The 17,894-nt window shown below is 49.0% G+C and overlaps 9 protein-coding genes across 9 annotated transcripts; 7 read left to right on the top strand and 2 right to left on the bottom strand.

Moving 5' to 3' along the window:
• Positions 1 to 354: 354 nt before the first annotated feature.
• On the top strand, positions 355 to 1,904 carry EJ05DRAFT_463612 (uncharacterized protein; the record flags this gene model as incomplete). The annotated part of the gene is made up of 3 exons (XM_033742722.1): positions 355 to 875; positions 1,029 to 1,336; positions 1,406 to 1,904. The coding sequence occupies 3 exons, from the start codon at positions 355 to 357 to the stop codon at positions 1,750 to 1,752; spliced, it is 1,176 nt and encodes a 391-aa protein (XP_033601419.1). The 3' UTR covers positions 1,753 to 1,904.
• Positions 1,905 to 1,930: 26 nt separating this feature from the next.
• EJ05DRAFT_327751 (S-adenosyl-L-methionine-dependent methyltransferase) lies at positions 1,931 to 2,945 on the top strand. The gene is made up of 2 exons (XM_033740817.1): positions 1,931 to 2,213; positions 2,256 to 2,945. Exons 1-2 carry the CDS (start codon positions 2,109 to 2,111, stop codon positions 2,829 to 2,831), a joined length of 681 nt encoding a protein of 226 aa, XP_033601418.1. The 5' UTR covers positions 1,931 to 2,108; the 3' UTR covers positions 2,832 to 2,945.
• Position 2,946: 1 nt separating this feature from the next.
• On the top strand, positions 2,947 to 5,373 carry EJ05DRAFT_327752 (uncharacterized protein). Its single transcript, XM_033740818.1, has one exon. It carries the CDS (start codon positions 3,049 to 3,051, stop codon positions 5,155 to 5,157), a length of 2,109 nt encoding a protein of 702 aa, XP_033601417.1. The 5' UTR covers positions 2,947 to 3,048; the 3' UTR covers positions 5,158 to 5,373.
• Positions 5,374 to 5,872: 499 nt separating this feature from the next.
• EJ05DRAFT_475205 (uncharacterized protein) lies at positions 5,873 to 6,996 on the bottom strand. The gene has a single exon (XM_033743752.1). The coding sequence runs from the start codon at positions 6,935 to 6,937 to the stop codon at positions 5,918 to 5,920; it is 1,020 nt and encodes a 339-aa protein (XP_033601416.1). The 5' UTR covers positions 6,938 to 6,996; the 3' UTR covers positions 5,873 to 5,917.
• A 1,998-nt stretch (positions 6,997 to 8,994) lies between these two features.
• EJ05DRAFT_499390 (uncharacterized protein) lies at positions 8,995 to 9,631 on the top strand (the record flags this gene model as incomplete). The annotated part of the gene is made up of 2 exons (XM_033746827.1): positions 8,995 to 9,198; positions 9,260 to 9,631. 2 exons carry the CDS (start codon positions 8,995 to 8,997, stop codon positions 9,629 to 9,631), a joined length of 576 nt encoding a protein of 191 aa, XP_033601415.1.
• A 1,062-nt stretch (positions 9,632 to 10,693) lies between these two features.
• EJ05DRAFT_327711 (uncharacterized protein) lies at positions 10,694 to 11,131 on the top strand. Its single transcript, XM_033740816.1, has one exon. The coding sequence runs from the start codon at positions 10,796 to 10,798 to the stop codon at positions 11,057 to 11,059; it is 264 nt and encodes an 87-aa protein (XP_033601414.1). The 5' UTR covers positions 10,694 to 10,795; the 3' UTR covers positions 11,060 to 11,131.
• On the top strand, positions 11,084 to 12,245 carry EJ05DRAFT_485046 (GroES-like protein; the record flags this gene model as incomplete). The annotated part of the gene is made up of 2 exons (XM_033745411.1): positions 11,084 to 11,270; positions 11,332 to 12,245. The coding sequence occupies 2 exons, from the start codon at positions 11,084 to 11,086 to the stop codon at positions 12,243 to 12,245; spliced, it is 1,101 nt and encodes a 366-aa protein (XP_033601413.1).
• Positions 12,246 to 14,987: 2,742 nt separating this feature from the next.
• Positions 14,988 to 15,904, bottom strand: EJ05DRAFT_509837 (uncharacterized protein). The gene is made up of 2 exons (XM_033748129.1): positions 15,568 to 15,904; positions 14,988 to 15,521 (listed from the first exon to the last, which is right to left on the bottom strand). Exons 1-2 carry the CDS (start codon positions 15,876 to 15,878, stop codon positions 15,392 to 15,394), a joined length of 441 nt encoding a protein of 146 aa, XP_033601412.1. The 5' UTR covers positions 15,879 to 15,904; the 3' UTR covers positions 14,988 to 15,391.
• A 905-nt stretch (positions 15,905 to 16,809) lies between these two features.
• EJ05DRAFT_499387 (uncharacterized protein) lies at positions 16,810 to 17,513 on the top strand (the record flags this gene model as incomplete). The annotated part of the gene is made up of 2 exons (XM_033746826.1): positions 16,810 to 17,230; positions 17,278 to 17,513. The coding sequence occupies 2 exons, from the start codon at positions 16,810 to 16,812 to the stop codon at positions 17,511 to 17,513; spliced, it is 657 nt and encodes a 218-aa protein (XP_033601411.1).
• Positions 17,514 to 17,894: the final 381 nt, after the last annotated feature.

Raw genomic sequence — 17,894 nt, 5'->3', positions numbered from 1 at the left:
TTCACACTACCTACCTCGCTACCTCACAAGCTTCGAACATAGAGACTCTCGATCATGCGAGTCACCCTCAGTTCCTCCTGATCAATTTGTTCTAGTCCTGGTCATTCTACGTTCTTTGCCCCCGGATGCCGTCCATGCGCTGAGACATCGAACGACCGTAGTGAGGAGTCACGCGAGACATAGTTTCGTGGACACACAAGCGAGCATCGCGTGCTGGAATACCACAAGATCCTTAAAGGACAGGAATTCGTGGCATCGCGACCTGAAGGGCTCCATCGAAGCTCGCTACTACTTATATAACTTGGTGTCAATCACACCATCGTCGTCCTCAAGCACGACATGACTTCATCGAGCATGGCCTCCCTGCTTGGAACGGCCGAGCTGCCAGCTCTCTGCAATCCAGAGAATGACTTCCTCTCTCACTTCTCTGCAACCTTTGGTGCGTGCGTGCCGACCAAGCTCGCCTTTGTGTCTTCGCTCCTCGGTACACTTAGCATAACGGCCTGGCTCTTCGCACAACTGCCTCAAGTCGTCAAGAATTACAGAATAAAGTCAACGTCAGGACTGAGTATCATATTCCTAGGGGAGTGGTTACTTGGGGACGCAACAAACCTCACAGGCTCATTACTTACCGGCCAAGCTCTATGGCAGATTATCATAGCATTCTATTACTGCTTCGTTGACTGCTGCTTAGTGGGGCAATGGCTATGGTACGAGCACCTAAAACATGGTCGCCCCTTGAAAAGTGTCTGGGGGAGATGGAGGGACAACACAGACGATAGCTCGAGCGACTCGGATGCCCTATCCATCGCATCAGCAAAAGGCTCTAGGAGCGAGTGCGATTCTCGCGCCAGTTCCCCGAGGCCAATCGAGCGGTCCCGTGCTCAGAAATCGGAAGACTTGTTCCACACTCCACAATTCTCTGGGTCGCCGTCGGTATTGGACGTATCGAGCTCACAGAGTACGCCTACCAACAACCGCCATATCACGCGCCTGGCAAGCTCGAATTCACCCATGCCCTCTCCAAGAACCGCTCTTTACGTCTCGCTCTTATTGGCTGTTGTTGCTCGCGCTTCTCCTGTCGACACTTCCTCCATCACAATCGAAGAGGCAAAACAGATTTCTGTCAGCGTCGCCATCGGTACCTTGTGTTCTTGGATGTCCACATTCCTCTACCTAGGATCGCGCCTGCCTCAGCTATACAAGAATTACACGAGGAAGAGCACATCTGGCCTTTCCCTAACGCTATTCGCTGCTGCCTTCTTTGGAAATCTTTTCTACTCCAGTTCCATGATCACCAACCCCTGTTTTTGGTACGATTTTGCTCCTGCAACCAGTGGATCTGACAATCCGAGTCGCGGGTGGGTCGGTCCCGAGGGCAACGACCGAACCAGATGGACACTAGCAGCTCTGCCATTCTTTCTTGGTGCCGCAGGCGTTCTTATCATGGATGCGGCTGTTGCATGCCAGTTCTACATGTACAAGTCCAAGAGGAGCAAGACTCGCGAAGAGGTATTAGTGGTGGTTGTACCTGATCCGAATGACCAGGGCCGAAGTTCACCCTCCAGCCGAAGTCAAAACGAAGGTTTGAAATGGAAATGGCGCAGAGTCAGCGGCTACATGCGGGGCTGGGTCCCTAGTGTCGGTGCAGTTGGCATGCTAGTGCGGAATAATTCGACATCAGAGGTACAAGAGGATAGACAGGGGCTTCTGAGCACGGAGAGTAGAAGCGGGACTTATGGAGGGATTTGATGAAGAGTCGAAAGGCGATCGAGCCAATCTCATTTTGTTGCATTTGCCGCGGAATTTTCACACCGGCGTTTTGGGATGCACGCACATGTAGGATGATATTATGAATATACGATACTATACGTACCACGTACAATGGCATGAGTCAAGTGACCAGATCGATCGCAACATTCAAGTCTGTGTCGCACCCTGAAGAAATATCTTCACGTTTGGGCATACGCACGTGTTCTAGAGTTCTGCCATTGGTCGAATCACTCCAATGCACATCCATTTCGGACCAGCATTCGGATCGCCGGATCGGATCGGACTTTGTAGTCCGAATATGAAAGGGGGCTTCAAGGGTCTTTTGAGATATATAAATGCTCATAGACGACGTTGAATATTGCTCATTATCTCTTCATCTGAGTTCAGATCTTGCTATCACGATGGATTCTCCTTACCAAAATCTCCTTACACACAACAAAGTGGCCTTCGCAGCCCAGGATGCGGTCGTGCAGGACAACGAGCGGCTCCGAAATGCCATCTCTCGAGCCGAGACTGAAGGCATCCCTGCCATACAAGTTTCACCTGCTCACGGGCGCCAGCTCTCCATCCTCTGCCAGCTCATGCAAGCCAAATCCGTCCTTGAAATAGGCACCCTCGCCGGCTACTCCACAATCTGGCTCGCGGAGTCTGTCCCAGGCATCAAGGTCACATCCATCGACCACAATCCGAAGCATCGCAGTATCGCCGAAGTCAATCTCCGCGGCCTGGACAACGTCGATCTCCGCCTAGGCTCGGCCCTTGATATCTTGCCAGACTTGCAGGCCTCAGGGGCCGTATTTGACTTTGTCTTGATTGATGCTGATTGGGAAAATCAGCATCTGTATTTTGATTGGGCTGTGAAGATGACGAGGAAGGGAGGTTGTATTTATGTGGACAATGTGGTCCGGAAGATCACCGAGGGCGTGGAGAGAAAGGATCCTGATCCCCAATCTCTTATTGAGCAGGTCAAGGGTGACAGCCGAGTCACTGCTACATTACTTTCGGCATTGGGCAGTCGAAATGTGGTAGATGGGTACATTTTGGCTTTGGTAAAGTGAGAAGAAATGTCGAAGCTGACATCCTGGGATGCCTGTTTAGGTTAGTGCTTGTCGATAGCGTCGGTTATAGAATTCGGATCTCCGATTTGCGTCGGCTTAACCACTCTGTCATGAAATCCTGCCATGTGAGAAGACGTATTATGAAGGATCCTTTATTAACGTGCCTTCAAGGGCCAACGGTACATGGGGTCTTCGTATTGTCACTCGATCCGCGGCCATGATGGAAGATCAACCTTCGAGGAAGAGACGAAGGAAAATCTGGTCTTGTTCACAATGTCGTAAGCAAAAGCTCTCCTGCGACCGTAAGCAACCGGTATGTGGCCGCTGCATCAAGACCGGGCGACCAGACAAATGTCTTTACGTTGAGGAGGCACCTCGGAAAACTGTATCTGCATCCGCACCTGGAGACAGCGAATTAGATTGGCTAGCTCGAGTACCAAACGTCCGATCCAGCCAAGAAGCACCTAGCAATGGTACAAACAGCATCCTCCCCAGACTCGGCGCTGTTGAAAATGGTGCCACCAAAGAGGCACAAAGAAAGCCACTCGATATACATCCGACCAATAAGGTTGTTCCGGAATTCGGTATTGATGATAGGGATGCATCGCAGACATTATGTGTGAACCGCCACAACACCATCTTCCGCGGCTCCTCTTTTCGAACTCGATTCTATGGTCGAACGCATTCTGGATGCATGGTTGAGTCTATACCAGGCCTTCTTGCCTTCGCCCGAGACGCTTTCAAGGCATTTCCGGTCCTCGATCATGTGCGGCGAGATGCTCTATCTTTGAATGCGCTGGCGCAATACGACCACAACATGCATTCGTCTGTTGCTAGTTTGGATCTCAGAGCCTTGCTACCAAAAAAAGACGAGACTGACCGGCTAGTACAGTCGTACCTCGATACATTCGACCACGTATATCATGTCATACACCTACCAACTTTCGAGTCGGAATATGCGACTCTATGGCAAACCGAGCAGGAAGCTGGGATACAGGTCGTCGTCACCACATTAATCATAATCGCAATTGCAAAGCATTTGAGAGTCTCTGCAACAAATGGGTCGGACCACACCACAAAACCTGCTCGTACAGAAGCCGCGACGATACTAGAGGCTTGCGAAAGATGGGTTCAAGCCAGAAGCTCTAGGTTTGTGACCATGAACGACTTCCAGATCGGCTTTCTCCTCCTCTGGGCCCAGCAACTGCACGGCAGGAAATGCAAGCGCACGTGGGCCAATGCCGGGAGGTTTCTTCGAATCTGCATGTGCGCAGGTCTGCATCGCGATCCTAGTCGTCTCGCGGAAAGTGAGTCCACGGTCGAGATGGAAATGCGTCGTCGCATATGGGCAGCGGCCGCGGAGTTTGAGCTTCAAGCTGCGTTTGAGCATGGGATGTCGCCGATCCCATGGACTGGCCAAAGTGACGTTTCAGCTCCGAGCAATAATAGTGATGATGAGCTCCGACGTCCTCGAGAGGTATACACCAAGTCATCTTATTTGGCAATAGCAGGAGAGAGTTTAAGCCTTCGGCATCGCTTGGGAACTTTGCTGAACGACATCCACCATGAGAACGATTATGACCAGGCAAGGCAAGTTACGGAGGAGTTGCAAGCGCATATTCGTGCTATTCCATCTTCTTCCGTTCGTATACATGCACTGCTATCCATACAATTGTATCAATACATGCTCGTTGTACATGAGCAGCAGTTGAAGCATCGCGCTTCTCCGATGGCAGTCATGACTTCGCGGCATGTCATGATAGATGCTGCTAGGAAGGTCATGGACTGCCACAAAGCAGTCGTGCTCAAAGGTGATTACATCGTCGAGCTGATGATGCACGACCACGTGCGAGCAGCGCTATCTGCTTGCCTCGTGTACTTCGTGGACCCAACAGCAGACAGCATATTGAACGCCGCCATCGAAGAGCACGCAATGTCAGTAGTAACAGATGCCCTCCAGATGGTCAATGAAAAAGTCATAAATTCCGAAGGCGACGAGAGACATCTCTGGCTGATCGGAGTAGCACAAGGACTCATGAAGGCAGACAAGTCCGCAGAGAAAAGGCAGCTTTTCTTGAAGGACGCAGTAGACCTGCTGATCAGCGCGAAGCAACGGATCGACGAAGCACCTTCGAAAGAAAGACGGCTCCTCCCAGTGACAACACAGGATGAAGTACCAGGCCCGTCGTCTGACGCCAACACGGCCTCGAACGGCGCACACGACGCCTTCCCAGACATGGACTTTGCAGACATCCCATGCACGGGCGATTTCGAGAATTGGATGTTTGAAGACTGGGGGTTTGATCTTGCGCCTGTGCCGTTTTGAGTACGAGTGTTGGTTTCATCCCGCCATCTGTTGTGTTTCATAGAGGGTGTTTGAGGCACTTCGGGAACGTCTATCACGGCTTTCTTTAATCCTGGAAATACCCAGGTTAATTAACACAGCGGCCAAATGCTCGCTGTTAGCCCAAGGGGCTCTTCTGTAAGATGGCACTGTATCCCTGCTTACTCGGCCTCAAGCCGTCTGCGTACTAAAATCTTTGTAACTCCAACACACATATGGCATTATCGGCGATATTGAAGCTCCTGACGCCCACCCATGCATATGGTTACATTTTGACATAGGATAAACCCCATCGGACACAGGTGCTAACACAACACGTAATACGTATGTGGCTGCAAGGTGGCTTAGAGGATCTGGATCTGTTACAGTACCGGATGTGTACTAGCATCCATGCACCACCAACATTTCTGGGCATCAAACTAGGACTGCTCGGCATATGCAAGGAGTCTGAGAGGATTGCACGAGGGCCAGCATTTTTTGAATGCTCTTACTAAAAGTTTGGCGTCTGTCTATACCGGGTGAAGTCTTGGAGCGGTACGCTTAGCACCAGCCTTACTTTGTACATGACATCGACCAGGTTAATGCTATCTCAGCAAGCTTAGACCGTCGCGTCCGTCCGTGATTGGCACGTGTCGCACGCGATATCCTTGAAATCTTATATTGTTTTTAATATCTCTAGAATTAGGATTCCAGGGAGTAAGTAGCAAGGTACTGCAAGGGGTGAAAAGGTCACTTGCACCAGTCATTCTCGAACAACTTTGGGAGATCTGATGAACTCTAGGATCTTCTGCAAGCCGATTCGATCGCCCTCTATTGTCCCTGCCGTGCTGCTCTCCCCCCATCCTATCGTGTGACCGCCTCCAAAGTCCACCACCCAGGCATTTCGCTCGGTGTCGACGAGCACGTTATCAGCCTTTACGTCCCCCCATACGATTCCTGCGGCATGTAGACGCTCTACAATGTGTGTCACTTGTTCGGCCCAGCGTGCTCGTTCTGACGCTGTAGCACGTGTTACCATAGCCCACGTGAGCGTGTTCCCATATGTGTTGATATACGGGAGTAAGAAGCCGTAGAAGACTCCATCCGAGTCGCAAACGACGGCGGAAAGATGAGTAATATTCAAAGATTTCAAACCAGCTTGTTCAATCTCCTTGAAGACCTGGAGTTCTCTTTCGCACTGACTGCGATTATCTTGGGTAGCGGCTTTAAAGAAGTACGGGTGGTCCATTACATACACCTTGCTAGGTTCATGTAATAGTGACTCCTCAACGGAGTCTGCTCTCAGGTCTGTCCCTGCAGAATCGAGACGGATCTGGAGGTCTTCGGGTCCAAGTACCGGCCAAACCGAGAAAAGGTCACAGTGTAAGCGAATGCCTGGCGGCATCATAATATCGTCACGTGCCGATCGGACAGGAACAACATGACCATCGCTAGAATGTAGTTCAAAGTGCAAAGTCTCCAGCGCGAGATAATCGGCGTAGGTCGGCCGTGTCAGGTGAGATGGAAAGCAGAGGTCGCCCAGGAGTTTCTTGCAGGGCTCGAGGAGCCAGTCGTAGAAGTCCTCAGTTATGACATTGTCGTCTTCTTCTTCCGCAACAGCCTTTAGAAAGTGGGCGAGTTGCCTTTGGAGTGTTGGTGAGCTGTTCAGGTTACTTCTACGGATAGAGATGTAGACACGCCTGCCTCGGCACAATACTGTGAGACGTGCATTGCAGTCGAGTTGATGCGTTAGCAGGGAAATTACGTTCCATGGAGGCGGCATGGTGTGGAACGTTGAGAGGTGGGAATATAAATTGCCAAGGTTGTTATCAAATAGAAGTGTCAGGTAATTAGTTGAAGTTTTTGTCCCAGACTGCGGCGTAGCATGGCCTCATCCAATCAATTCCCCTATACTGTACAGCCCATTGCCCTTCCAGATTAGAATAAGCTTCAGACCCTTGGCACTCAATCTTTCAACAACCTCCTCTCCACGTATGAAAGCTTAGTCTGTGTTTCAACGTGAATCAACCTGTCAACCGTTCGCACGGCGCCTCGTTACCTACATTGTCTACGACCATCTCGCTCAAGAATCAAACAAGAAATGCAACGAAAGTATAGTTATTAGCAAGAAGTAATATAATTGTATTTAAACAGTAACTAAACAGTCTTAAACCCTCTTCAAGGAAAGATTTAATAAGTAAGCTAGATCTCTGGTATGGAGCTTCTATTAGCCTAGTCTTTAGAAAGACTTAGAAGACTAGAAAGGCTCAGAAGATAATTAGATCCATGAGCGCTTATCCGCTTATGAATAAGCGTGGTGTTTCCTTAAGAGGGTCTGAGCTTGTGGCGGACTTTGGGGGCCAGTCAGCTTAAGCGAGGCATCCTGGGGAGTTTCTCCAAGGCATTCTTTGCATCCATGTTCACTATACTTATTCCAAGATATTATCATCATTGGACAGCATCTCTTCTTTATCCTTTTTAGCACATGATCGGCAATTCATGAATCGCTTAGACGTCGTGAACCATCAACACAATTACGCGACAAGGCATACGACCCAAAGCACAAACACAGACTCATATAGCCATCAAAAACTAATCGTCATACCCCATCTCGATCCCCACACTCTTTGCACCACCACCCAAACACACATTTACGTTGACTTCCCTGTCAAACGGTCTGACAGCAGACATCCAACTGTCGATCCCCACACCTGCAACCCAGAGGCCGGGTCTACGGTTTCGAAACGCAAGCCACTTGATCATGGCGTTCCCCACGATGTAGCAAGATCTACGTAGAAACAGCAGCAACGGGGATTTGTTCAAATTGGTTAGCCCCAGGCGTGAGCTAATTACACGTCGGCGTCTGCTACATTAGTTATAGCGTGCAAACGTCGCGTGGAGATCGACGCTGGTAGTCTTTGAGGCGGGGAATGTCAAAATAAGACTTAGGAAGGGTCCAACAGACGCCAAGCCCGAAGTGGCTCTTTTAGGGGCTTGTCCGGATTTCGAAATGATGTCTTGACTACAACCGAGGCGTAATGGCTCACTGTCTGTGATACTTTGTGGGATGTCTCTTGGGCATTGATACCAGCTGAACATACTTTGCAACCTACGTGTGAAGAATGTCTACTACATCTTTCGCACAAACACGTAGGTTCCGACACAGAAGGCAATTGAGGTCACATCCTTGCGCAACGAGAAGAATCATACTAAACGTGCCGGAGTTGCAAGCTTTGCAAAGGATCGTCAAACGTGGAGATGTTGGAATTTCACGTTGCTTGCAGAGTAAGTGGAGCGACATGCGCCCAGCAGCACAAACATCCATACATATAACTAGCCCCCAAACCTAGAGGCTCAAGTGTGGCGTTCAAAGTGGATCTGGGGTAGAATGTTCTCCAGGGATTGTGGGATATAAATGGAAACATGGAAACGCCAAAAAGCCGTTTCAGGTTCTAGTCGATGTCCCTGCATATGAATTGTCACATACGACTGGCTGGCTACGACCTTGAGGCTCTGCCTGTAACCTAGTACGCATGACGAGGAGGCTGATCCTTCAGGCTTCAATTTTTGATAGTGTGTGGTACGAGGAACACGAGCATCGTCATGGCTCATGGCATGCTGGATTAGGACACTGGTGATCACTTTGAAACGATGATCATGGGCAGATTTGTGGGTAGAGAGTAATGTTTCCGGGCCTCGAGTATACAACATCTCGAAGTATAAAGAGACGACAGATTGCCGCCATTTCGAACATCATCCACAGCTCAATCATCCACTTCAAGAACCTCAAGTCAGCCTCCATCTCTACTCCAGTAGCCAACCACCACCTCCACCGCCGCCATGCAATCCATCACCTTCCTCACTGCCCTCGCGGCTTTCTTCAGCGCAACCTCCGCCGTCGCCGTCCCTGCAGCAGACATATCCGAAGCCGCAAAGAACACCCTCGAAGACCGCCAGTACGGCGCCTGCAGCCAATGGTCCTCCTCCACCCAACTCGTCGGCAACGGCGACCCCCACCAGAACTACCTCCACAAGCAACTCTCCGTACGCACCCACTCCCCCCAACACATAGCCCCCTCCCAAAAACTAACACAAACCCACCCAGCAAACCATCACCTGCGACCAAGAAAACGGCTGCAGCACCGGCCAAACCGAGACACGCTCCTACACCATCGGCTTCTCAATCACGGGCTCCCCAGCCGAGTGGATCAGCGGCGGCTTCGACGTCAGCACATCCTGGACCACGGGCAACTCGTACACCTGCAACGGCGGGCCCGGCGACACCGTCTGTGTGTTCCAGAAGATTGCCCACACGGCCTACACGGTGCAGAACGGGGCGTATAACTCGTGCACTGGCTTCAGTCCATCAGGGGGCACTTCGATTATTAAGAGCCCCAACAACAATAACTCCGGTGGTGGGTACTATTGTGTTGTTGGCACGTGCCGTAACCAGGGTGATGAGTACTGGGAGGAGTAGAGTTGCTTTTTGAGATGGGTGGGTTGGTGGTGTCAGGGGTGAAGGGATGGAGTGTATATTATGCGCCTTTGGATACTTTGTGGGGGTGTCTGACTTGAGTGGATGATGGGCTTGTATAAATGACGAGTTTACTTTTGTTCTTGGCTTTATTGAATGAATAAATTATACTTTTGGTACTTGTATCATGTTATTTTGCGGAGGTGACGTTAACATCTATGCAACAGTGAACTTTGATTGCCGAGCGCATTGGTTTCGTAACGTAAATGTGCAAGGAGGACACTGCCATAGCAAGTCCCGGTGTTGCGAATATCAATTTTTTTTGAATAGCCTATGCCATAGTTCCTAGCATTTCTGGATTAGAGTTTCGTTTTGGAAACAGATATGTCCGTTTGCATTTCGTTCTAATCGATGCTAGCCGCGATGCCGCTGTGAACGAAATCACAGATCTGTCCGGCTAGGCATATCTATATCTACTCAATAAGTATTCAAACCCTTGAAATACAAACTCACCATGAATACATTCAATGTTGGCATGTCATGGCTTACCGTACTGTTTGTGTTGTGAAACACCCGACGTAATCAGACTACTAGTGCTGACATGGCTTGTTACAGACGTGCGGCTCAGGAGGCTGACATCTGAGCACTGTGATGGCGGGAACAGCGTATATAAAGCCGTGCAAATGCCCGTTTTGTGTGACGCTTCTTCCAAGTCCTAGACTCTTGTTGTCCGCTACACAGCGAACCCCTCGTCTTTCCATGGATGACGAAGGTCGTCTTGCCAGACTATTCACTCACATACGGCAGCACGGTTCGAGAACATGAAAACGACCATGATTGAGGAAGTAAAATACGCGGAGCAAGAGATATAGTATTCTGTGCCATTGAAGGGTATATCTGCATTGCCGTCGACACGATCTCGAGATCTCGGCATGGTCGGCCAGATTCCACGCTTGTCGTCATCGACCACCCCCGCCGCCACACTAGTCTGTGAAGACAGAAAAACCCTTACTCAATTGCCGAGGAGGCGAGGACTTCGAAGTAGTTTCGCGTACGGTTCCGTCTTGCGAAAGACGAGGAAATGAATGGAACAGTCGTTGAGCTTGCCGCGAACAGTAGAGAGTTCCGTGCTGCTAGGTTAGACGGCATGTCTAGACTGTCTAGATTATGAAAGCAAGGCATAGCCGACTTATATCGGATCGTTCAAAAGCTCCACTTGTATGGACTTTGCACGGCAATAAGCGGTCTTTGGCAAGTCGAACTGGAGATAAGTGGTGGCATTTTAGACTGGAGACGGTAGGGGAAATATGTTGCACTACTACGGCTACCTACACACGTCACATTTCGTCATTTCGGCGGTTATATAGACTCGCCATACTTCTCCTCCTTATTCAGTTAATCAAATTATTCCTTACACCTGTCAAGTACTAGCGTTTCTATTCACATCCTTAAAACATGACCGACTACGAATTCCAAGGCTGGCTCGGCGAGGACGAGAAATCCGTCCAGGGCCACATGAAATGGGGCAAATTCGAGCCCAAGAAATGGGAAGAAGACGACGTCGACATCGAAATCTCACACTGCGGCATCTGTGGTTCTGATCTGCATCAGCTCAGCTCCGGTTGGGGACCAACACCATATCGTAAGTAATTGCGAGTTCCTACATATATCCACAACATCATCCTAATCTCATTTCTTCCCAGCCTGTGTTGTAGGACACGAGATCATCGGGAGGGCAGTCAAGGTCGGCAAGAACGTCAAGCACGTCAAGGTTGGCGACCGCGTCGGTGTGGGTGCCCAGGCGCGGAGCTGTATGCAAAGCTCCTGTGCCGAGTGCTCGAGCGGACATGAGTCGCACTGCGGTGTGGCGCTTGTCAATACATATGGCTCCGTGTATCCGAATGGCGAGGGCAAGTCATACGGCGGATACGCCGATTACAACCGCACAAACGGACACTTCGTACTTCCTATTCCAAAGGCCCTGAGCAGTGCTGAAGCCGCACCCATGCTGTGCGGAGGCATCACTGTCTTCTCACCACTGAAACAGAATGGCTGTGGACCTGGCAAGACAGTAGGTATCGTTGGTGTCGGAGGACTAGGACATTTCGGTGTCCTTTTCGCAAAAGCACTTGGTGCAGACCGTGTGGTTGGTATATCAAGAAAGGGCGACAAGAGAGACGACGTGCTGAAGCTCGGCGCGGACGAATACATAGCGACGGGCGAAGATAAAGGCTGGGAGAAGAAGCACAAGCGCACACTTGATCTCATTGTCTGCACGGTGTCCAGCGAGAAGATGCCGTTGACACACTACCTCGGGCTGTTGAAGGTGAAGGGCACCTTCATCCAGGTTGGTGCCCCTGACGGCGGTAATCTTCCTCCGATTAATGCATTCACTCTCATTGGCAATGGTATCAAGGTTGGTGGTTCTGCGATTGGATCACCTGCCGAGATTGCGGAAATGCTGCAGCTTGCGGCGGACAAGAAGGTCCACCCATGGATACAGGAGCGCTCGTTGAAGGATGCGAACCAAGCCATTGTTGATCTTGCAGATGGCAAGGCTCGCTACCGATATGTGCTTGTCAATGAGAAGAATGCACAGAGGCATGCTAACTTATAAATGCGTCGAGTTGTATATAACAGATAGATCACTGTAGATATTCAGCTTGAATGATGACGTCAGAGTATATCGCGAGCTGCCCTTTTCGGCATGCTAGAATATCCCCTGGTGCGCCGCTTAGTATGTTGTAGGCCATATGAACTACGCTGAATAAACCTCTCATATCTAAATGGCATATTCTCTCTGTGGACCTGAAAATGAAACGAAATTGGCTATGTACACAGTGCCTGCATGGTTGTCGGGGACCTTGTCAGTATGAACATCCATGTTTAAATCGAGAATTTTCATGTGCTCTTCTTCAAGTGTATGTTTCTCTCGTCAGATTACCTGTGATGCCGACTTCTTTCACTGTCGCATGCCGGATGGTGTTATATTAGATATTCCATACACCAGTGTTTTACATTCTTCAGTGTCTCAAAGAACACGTCTTCTCATTCGAGGCTCCCAGACTTCCATGTCCAAAGCGTGGTTTCTTTCCCGAATTTTCATGTTATTCCTGACTCGACAAACGAAGATCCTCAGATAGTACTTGCTCTTGAGGCTTTATAGATTTGCTAATCATTATCTAAAGTGTTCCGAAACTGATCTGTTTTGAGGGCGAGGGGGTCCCAGATGGCTCTGTTTGGGTTCGTTTCTGAAAACTATTAGATAAGTAAATGCCACAAGGAACCCAAAGTAACCATCTTGCCTTGTCAGATCCTCGTCAATAGTGCTGATCTTTACCTTAAATATGGCTGATATCGTAGATTTGCTTCTCGTATTGCGGAAGGATTAGGACAGCCTCGGGCCGTAAAGCGTGGAGCAGCTCTCGATCTTCCTGAAAATCCAGAACAGGAGGCATGTCATCATGGGCATCTTTCCGTACTCTTCTGTGTATGTTCCACCACCTCCATCATTGCCAGATTTCTTTCGTAGGCATGATCAAGACTCTTGTACGAGACCCACCTGTGCTTTGTGATGATGTGTTCTCTGGTTGCGCGCGATGATCGTGGTGTATATAGGCAGCGAGGATGCGAAGACGGCCTGTTGAAGGGTCCTTTCTGTTTGAGTGAGATGTGTGAGATATTTCTATCTTATGGCTTTGTGGTTGGTGGCCATGAGTGGCGTGCGTCGTGCATGCCTCAAGCGTGGAAAATCTGAAACCTGACTAAATTTTTCTTTTAAAGATCAAAGCCATCACAGATCAAGCCGTCAGAAATAGAACTATCGAAGCATGTCAGCATTTTCACATCTTCAAAAGCTTCAGTGTGGAATCCCATGTGTACTGGCGAAGGCTTTCCCAGGTCCTTGGCCCACGAAAGCTCGCTTGTCAGTTGCGTTTGTCGTGGAACTGAACTGAGATCAGCAGCATGACCGTCAGTATATCATTGTGATGCTCTTTTAACTGGTTAGGAAGTTATCTCAATAGCCAAGGATGATGAATGATATATGATCCTCTTCCTCTCATCGGAGCACAAAGGCCACGACGTGATGAAAAGAATTATGAAGCCAGCAAAAATTGCCCCAATGAAGCCCCCGAAGGAGATTCATATAGGTCCTACTCCGCGATGTGCAATGCAGGCAGGTCCCATACCAGGAGGTTATTCGTGAGCAACGACCCAGTCAGGAAGGTAAGTATGAAGAAGAAAAGTTGGAGGAACGGAGGGGAGTGAGCTGATTATATAGATTTTTGGAGTGGCCCGTGCACACTTGCCGGATCAACAGCGGCAGAATAAATACGCGCTGCTGCCTGTTGGGAATGGATACCAAATATCCGAGGGCAGGGTAGTTGTGAAAGAGTATAGCCTTGTTGCCTTGTAAGTAAGGTTGGCAGGCGCCAGGAGTTCGCCTAGCCTTTCGCTAAATCCAAGTCACCTACACAGGTTGCCGACATCGTCACTTCAATTTACCCTCAGGATGGCGGAACAAGAGGACTGGCGCAAGCAGTTCCTCCCGGATTCTTTTTAAGAGTGCGCTGGAGCAGCTTCTTGCGCCTGTTCTCTTGTTCCTCCATCCTCATCCTTCTACTTTTCATCAACTCCGTGGCCTGGTGCGGTGGGTTGAGGAAGAGCAGGAGATGTCTACAAATGACTAAAGGACTGGCAAGTTACTTTGGAGCACAATGGCAACAACTGTCACGAGCATATCGAGGCCTATATTTATGTTCTAGCCCCTTTCAATAGCTGACATCTGCTCTAGAACGATCCTACCGATATCCACTCTTTATGTCGGTCGCTCGTTAGGTACTACCAAACCTCCTCCCTCCCACATCAGGAAGTTACAGAGACTAAGGACACAAATGTGCGAGAGAAGAAGCCACCAAGGGGACTTCATTGACCTAATGCTCCTGCGTAGCATATGGCAACAAGTAAGAAGCTTGCAATCACCGCTACATGGCGCCCAATGTCAAATTACCGCGCCCGTGTCATCAGTGTTCCCTGGCACACGAGATCTTCGTCGGGAACGAATGATAAAGAGCTTTTTCCAACAAGCCATCGATAGTGCCACCAGGTGGTGCGTTATATGTGTTACGCAACGTGACGGCGCCCGTACTATCGTTGTTCAGGTCGCGAAGGCTCGAATGCTTTTACGCGAGAGTAGTCTACGGCTTGGAGATAGATGTATAGTACTTAAGCTATAAAACGCTTAGTCTATATAGTAAATGTCCTTGAATCTTTTGACTCTTATGATTATTACTCTTCAAATCACTCATCTTCTCAGCTACTACTATTAGTTTATCATGAGGTTAATCGTTATATCCTTGGCATTTATATCCTATTACTCGTTTATACTATAGCTCGGTTTTAGAGCCTTCCAACCGCCGTCGCAAACGATACCTCCGACCTTGACGCCTAGAAACCCTTGATTTACCATGTCACAAGCTTTCAAGTAACTCATACCAGAAAAGAGAATGAATGGTTCAACCATGTCTCGAAGGTCTATTCTGACCTGTGTTCGTCAACGGGCCTTGAAGAATCTCCTCGGTATGCACTCGGTGGACTCCAATACTGTCTTCGGAAGACCATCAAAACTACAACACTGTTTCATGGGTCCTCTCATGACTATATCCAAAGGAACCATTGTGCTCATATCGCCTCACCTGGTGTCGCCCTTCTGCTAGGTACTTTTAGACGACAAAGCTGTCTAGTACTTCAGTTCCAGCTTTTTCAAATGGAAGTCAAAAGAGTTTCATGCTCAGCGAGGAACGCGCAATAGCCTGGCCCACCCCAAGGTAGAAAACTGGTGCGGTCTATGACGCCAGGTGAATTGCTTACAGACTTCCGTTTGATGAAGCAACTGAAACTGTCAACAGAGCGACAGAAATCCGTATTTCAATACCTACACGGTATCTCCAGCCTCCCATGTGGCGATGTAGTATGGATGAGGTATATCCTTGAGCGAAGACCGTGTGATAGCGCCATTGACATTAAAATCGTAAACAAAATGTTTCGTCACCGGTTCTTCCGAGTCAAAGCCTTCCAAAAAATGCGCATAATCAAAGCGGACCGTGGCAGACATCTCTCGCTGAAGAGGCCGGTTCAACACAGATCTAGAGAACATTTCGCCAAGCTTCGTAACCCTGTAACCTATTTCTCCCGGGATATTAGTCACACAAACTGCAATGATGACACGAACTGGTGAGTGGTCGCTCATATTCAAGAGACAGAGAGAGAGGATCGATACGAAGACGGAGCATTGGTGTAGCAAATTGGGAAGTCTAATAAAGGAGGGGGCTGCATTCAACAAGCTAACCGCTTTGGTGTTAGTCAGTGGTAACCGTTTCCTCATTGAGTAACCAAGCGAATGCATTAACAGCGATTATCTGTATACCTGTATACAGCGAGCCAGTAGTCATCAACACCATGCGAGACCCATTCCTATGGTGACTCAGGTGGGGTCTCCCCTTTGCACACGGGGGCAGTCTTCATCCAGTTCATCGAGACCCGCATCGTAGTCATCAGTCTGATTGACACAGGCAGACACATCGTAATGTGCTTGAATCTCAATTCATCATCGCCTCCTTCCACGTGTTTTGGGGAGCAATTGAACTTGTTCCGGGCATTTCCGCACATCTAACATGTCATTGGATTAGACAAGGAGAAAAACGGCACTGCAGGCCTAACTTTGTTTGGTTGATGTAGATTTGTCTTTGTGACTTCCGAGTTAAAGATGCTTCTACCCATACAAAGATCTAGGAGTCTATTTTATACCTGTGACTCTTAGCTGTAGTGTCTAAATCAACCGCCACTTGCTTTGGAATGTACAGTCCTTGACACGACGTTGCTTCATGGAATGTGCTCTAATTAGTTGAAGTAAAGATCAAGATCACTTGAGACAGCTCTTAAGACACTGACAAAGCTCAAATGAGCTCAAGCGATCTCGAACAAGCTATGCACATGTCGTTTGAACTCGAACAATTCAGGCATACCTTGTTCATTCTCGATCAAGCCCTATTTGTCTTGTCCAATATAGATATTGTTCACGCACCTCTACTCTGGAACGTAGATCTTATTTCATATGACCGGCGTTTATCTCATATCTTCTCACTTGACCTCGAACCATCTCGCTGAAGTCCTCAGAATCCATGCCGCAGAAACAACTAGCTACCAGCGATCAGCTCCGCGAACTATTGGAAGCAGAGAGAGCACGCTTCACCGACCAGTGTGTTCCTTTGTCGACAAAACAGCTTCAGTCTCTCAAGCGTGCGTCGGAAGTAGCCATGGTTGGAGAGGTCGCAGTGCAACGAAATACTCCAAAGAAGCGAGCACGCACTATTTTGCGCGAACTCTGGGCTAATAGTCCTGAAATATTTGTTCTTTGTGCCATAGCTACCAGTCCAAGCACCTTGGGCGAGTTGAAAGCCTCAGACTACCTACAGGTATTGTTTCGCTGGTGGGATGATGTCCATCATCCCAGTGGACTCAACGATCTCATCAAAACCCTCCAGCATTACCTCCCGAGTTTGAGCGACAATGAGGACACCGAAAGAGGAGAGAGATCAGCTAGTAGGTTAGAGTGAGTATGTACATCGGTTTTGCTAACTCGTAGGGAGGCTCTCCATCCCTGTGCGCAACACTGAGCCTTAGTGATCTTCTCTCCTTCCTCCAGGCGCTCCCGCACAGTGGTGAAAACGACACGACTTTTATGATTCACATACCTGGAGACCATCAGGAGTCTCCTTTCATTGAGATATCGAGTGAAATGTGCCAGGGCCTCGTAGCACATACCTTGGAAAGAACAAAGGAGACGAGATTTAAAGCTATGCCTCATACCCGGGACTGGACATAGAGAACGGTGGGACATTCCGTAGAATATACAAGTCTGACCGTCTGACGACTGCATCAGTGCGAAGCCTTCTCCTTCTGCAGTTCCAACTATTTCCGTGTACTTAGCATTACTTGTCGGCGTGTCGTATCGTGACTAGGTTCATCTTACCGACCTAGAGGCTTTGAGCTGCAACACTTCTTTGGCAGACAAGTTTTACCATATCTCAGCTAAGGCAGTTTTCCGTGACTAGCGGAATAATATAATAGATACACCGGGAGGTTTGTATTTGCGATGCTGGGCTTCAATCAAGGCGGGGCAACTGAGGCAGTGAAGTGATTCGTCAAGCTGTGTTTTACATAAAATATTTGGAATAGCAAAAGTTTCCAGAAGGCTTATACAGAC

The sequence above is a fragment of the Pseudovirgaria hyperparasitica genome (assembly GCF_010093815.1).
Source record: "Pseudovirgaria hyperparasitica strain CBS 121739 unplaced genomic scaffold EJ05scaffold_6, whole genome shotgun sequence".
In the NCBI taxonomy this organism is placed as follows: Eukaryota; Fungi; Ascomycota; class Dothideomycetes; order Acrospermales; family Acrospermaceae; genus Pseudovirgaria; species Pseudovirgaria hyperparasitica.
This window is presented reverse-complemented; position numbering and strand designations above follow the sequence as displayed.

What these genes read in the sequence shown, in the direction of transcription:
- EJ05DRAFT_509837 (XM_033748129.1), bottom strand. Translation starts at nt 15,878, where the DNA reads ATGAGCGACCACTCACCAGTTCGTGTCATCATTGCAGTTTGTGTGACT. An exon ending in TGGGAGGCTGGAGATACCGT is followed by an intron (nt 15,522 to 15,567) that starts GTAGGTATTGAA and finishes TGACAGTTTCAG; the next exon opens with TTGCTTCATCAAACGGAAGT.
- EJ05DRAFT_327752 (XM_033740818.1), top strand. Translation starts at nt 3,049, where the DNA reads ATGATGGAAGATCAACCTTCGAGGAAGAGACGAAGGAAAATCTGGTCT.
- EJ05DRAFT_327711 (XM_033740816.1), top strand. Translation starts at nt 10,796, where the DNA reads ATGAAAGCAAGGCATAGCCGACTTATATCGGATCGTTCAAAAGCTCCA.
- EJ05DRAFT_475205 (XM_033743752.1), bottom strand. Translation starts at nt 6,937, where the DNA reads ATGCCGCCTCCATGGAACGTAATTTCCCTGCTAACGCATCAACTCGAC.
- EJ05DRAFT_327751 (XM_033740817.1), top strand. Translation starts at nt 2,109, where the DNA reads ATGCTCATAGACGACGTTGAATATTGCTCATTATCTCTTCATCTGAGT. An exon ending in ATCTCCTTACACACAACAAA is followed by an intron (nt 2,214 to 2,255) that starts GTGGCCTTCGCA and finishes CAGGACAACGAG; the next exon opens with CGGCTCCGAAATGCCATCTC.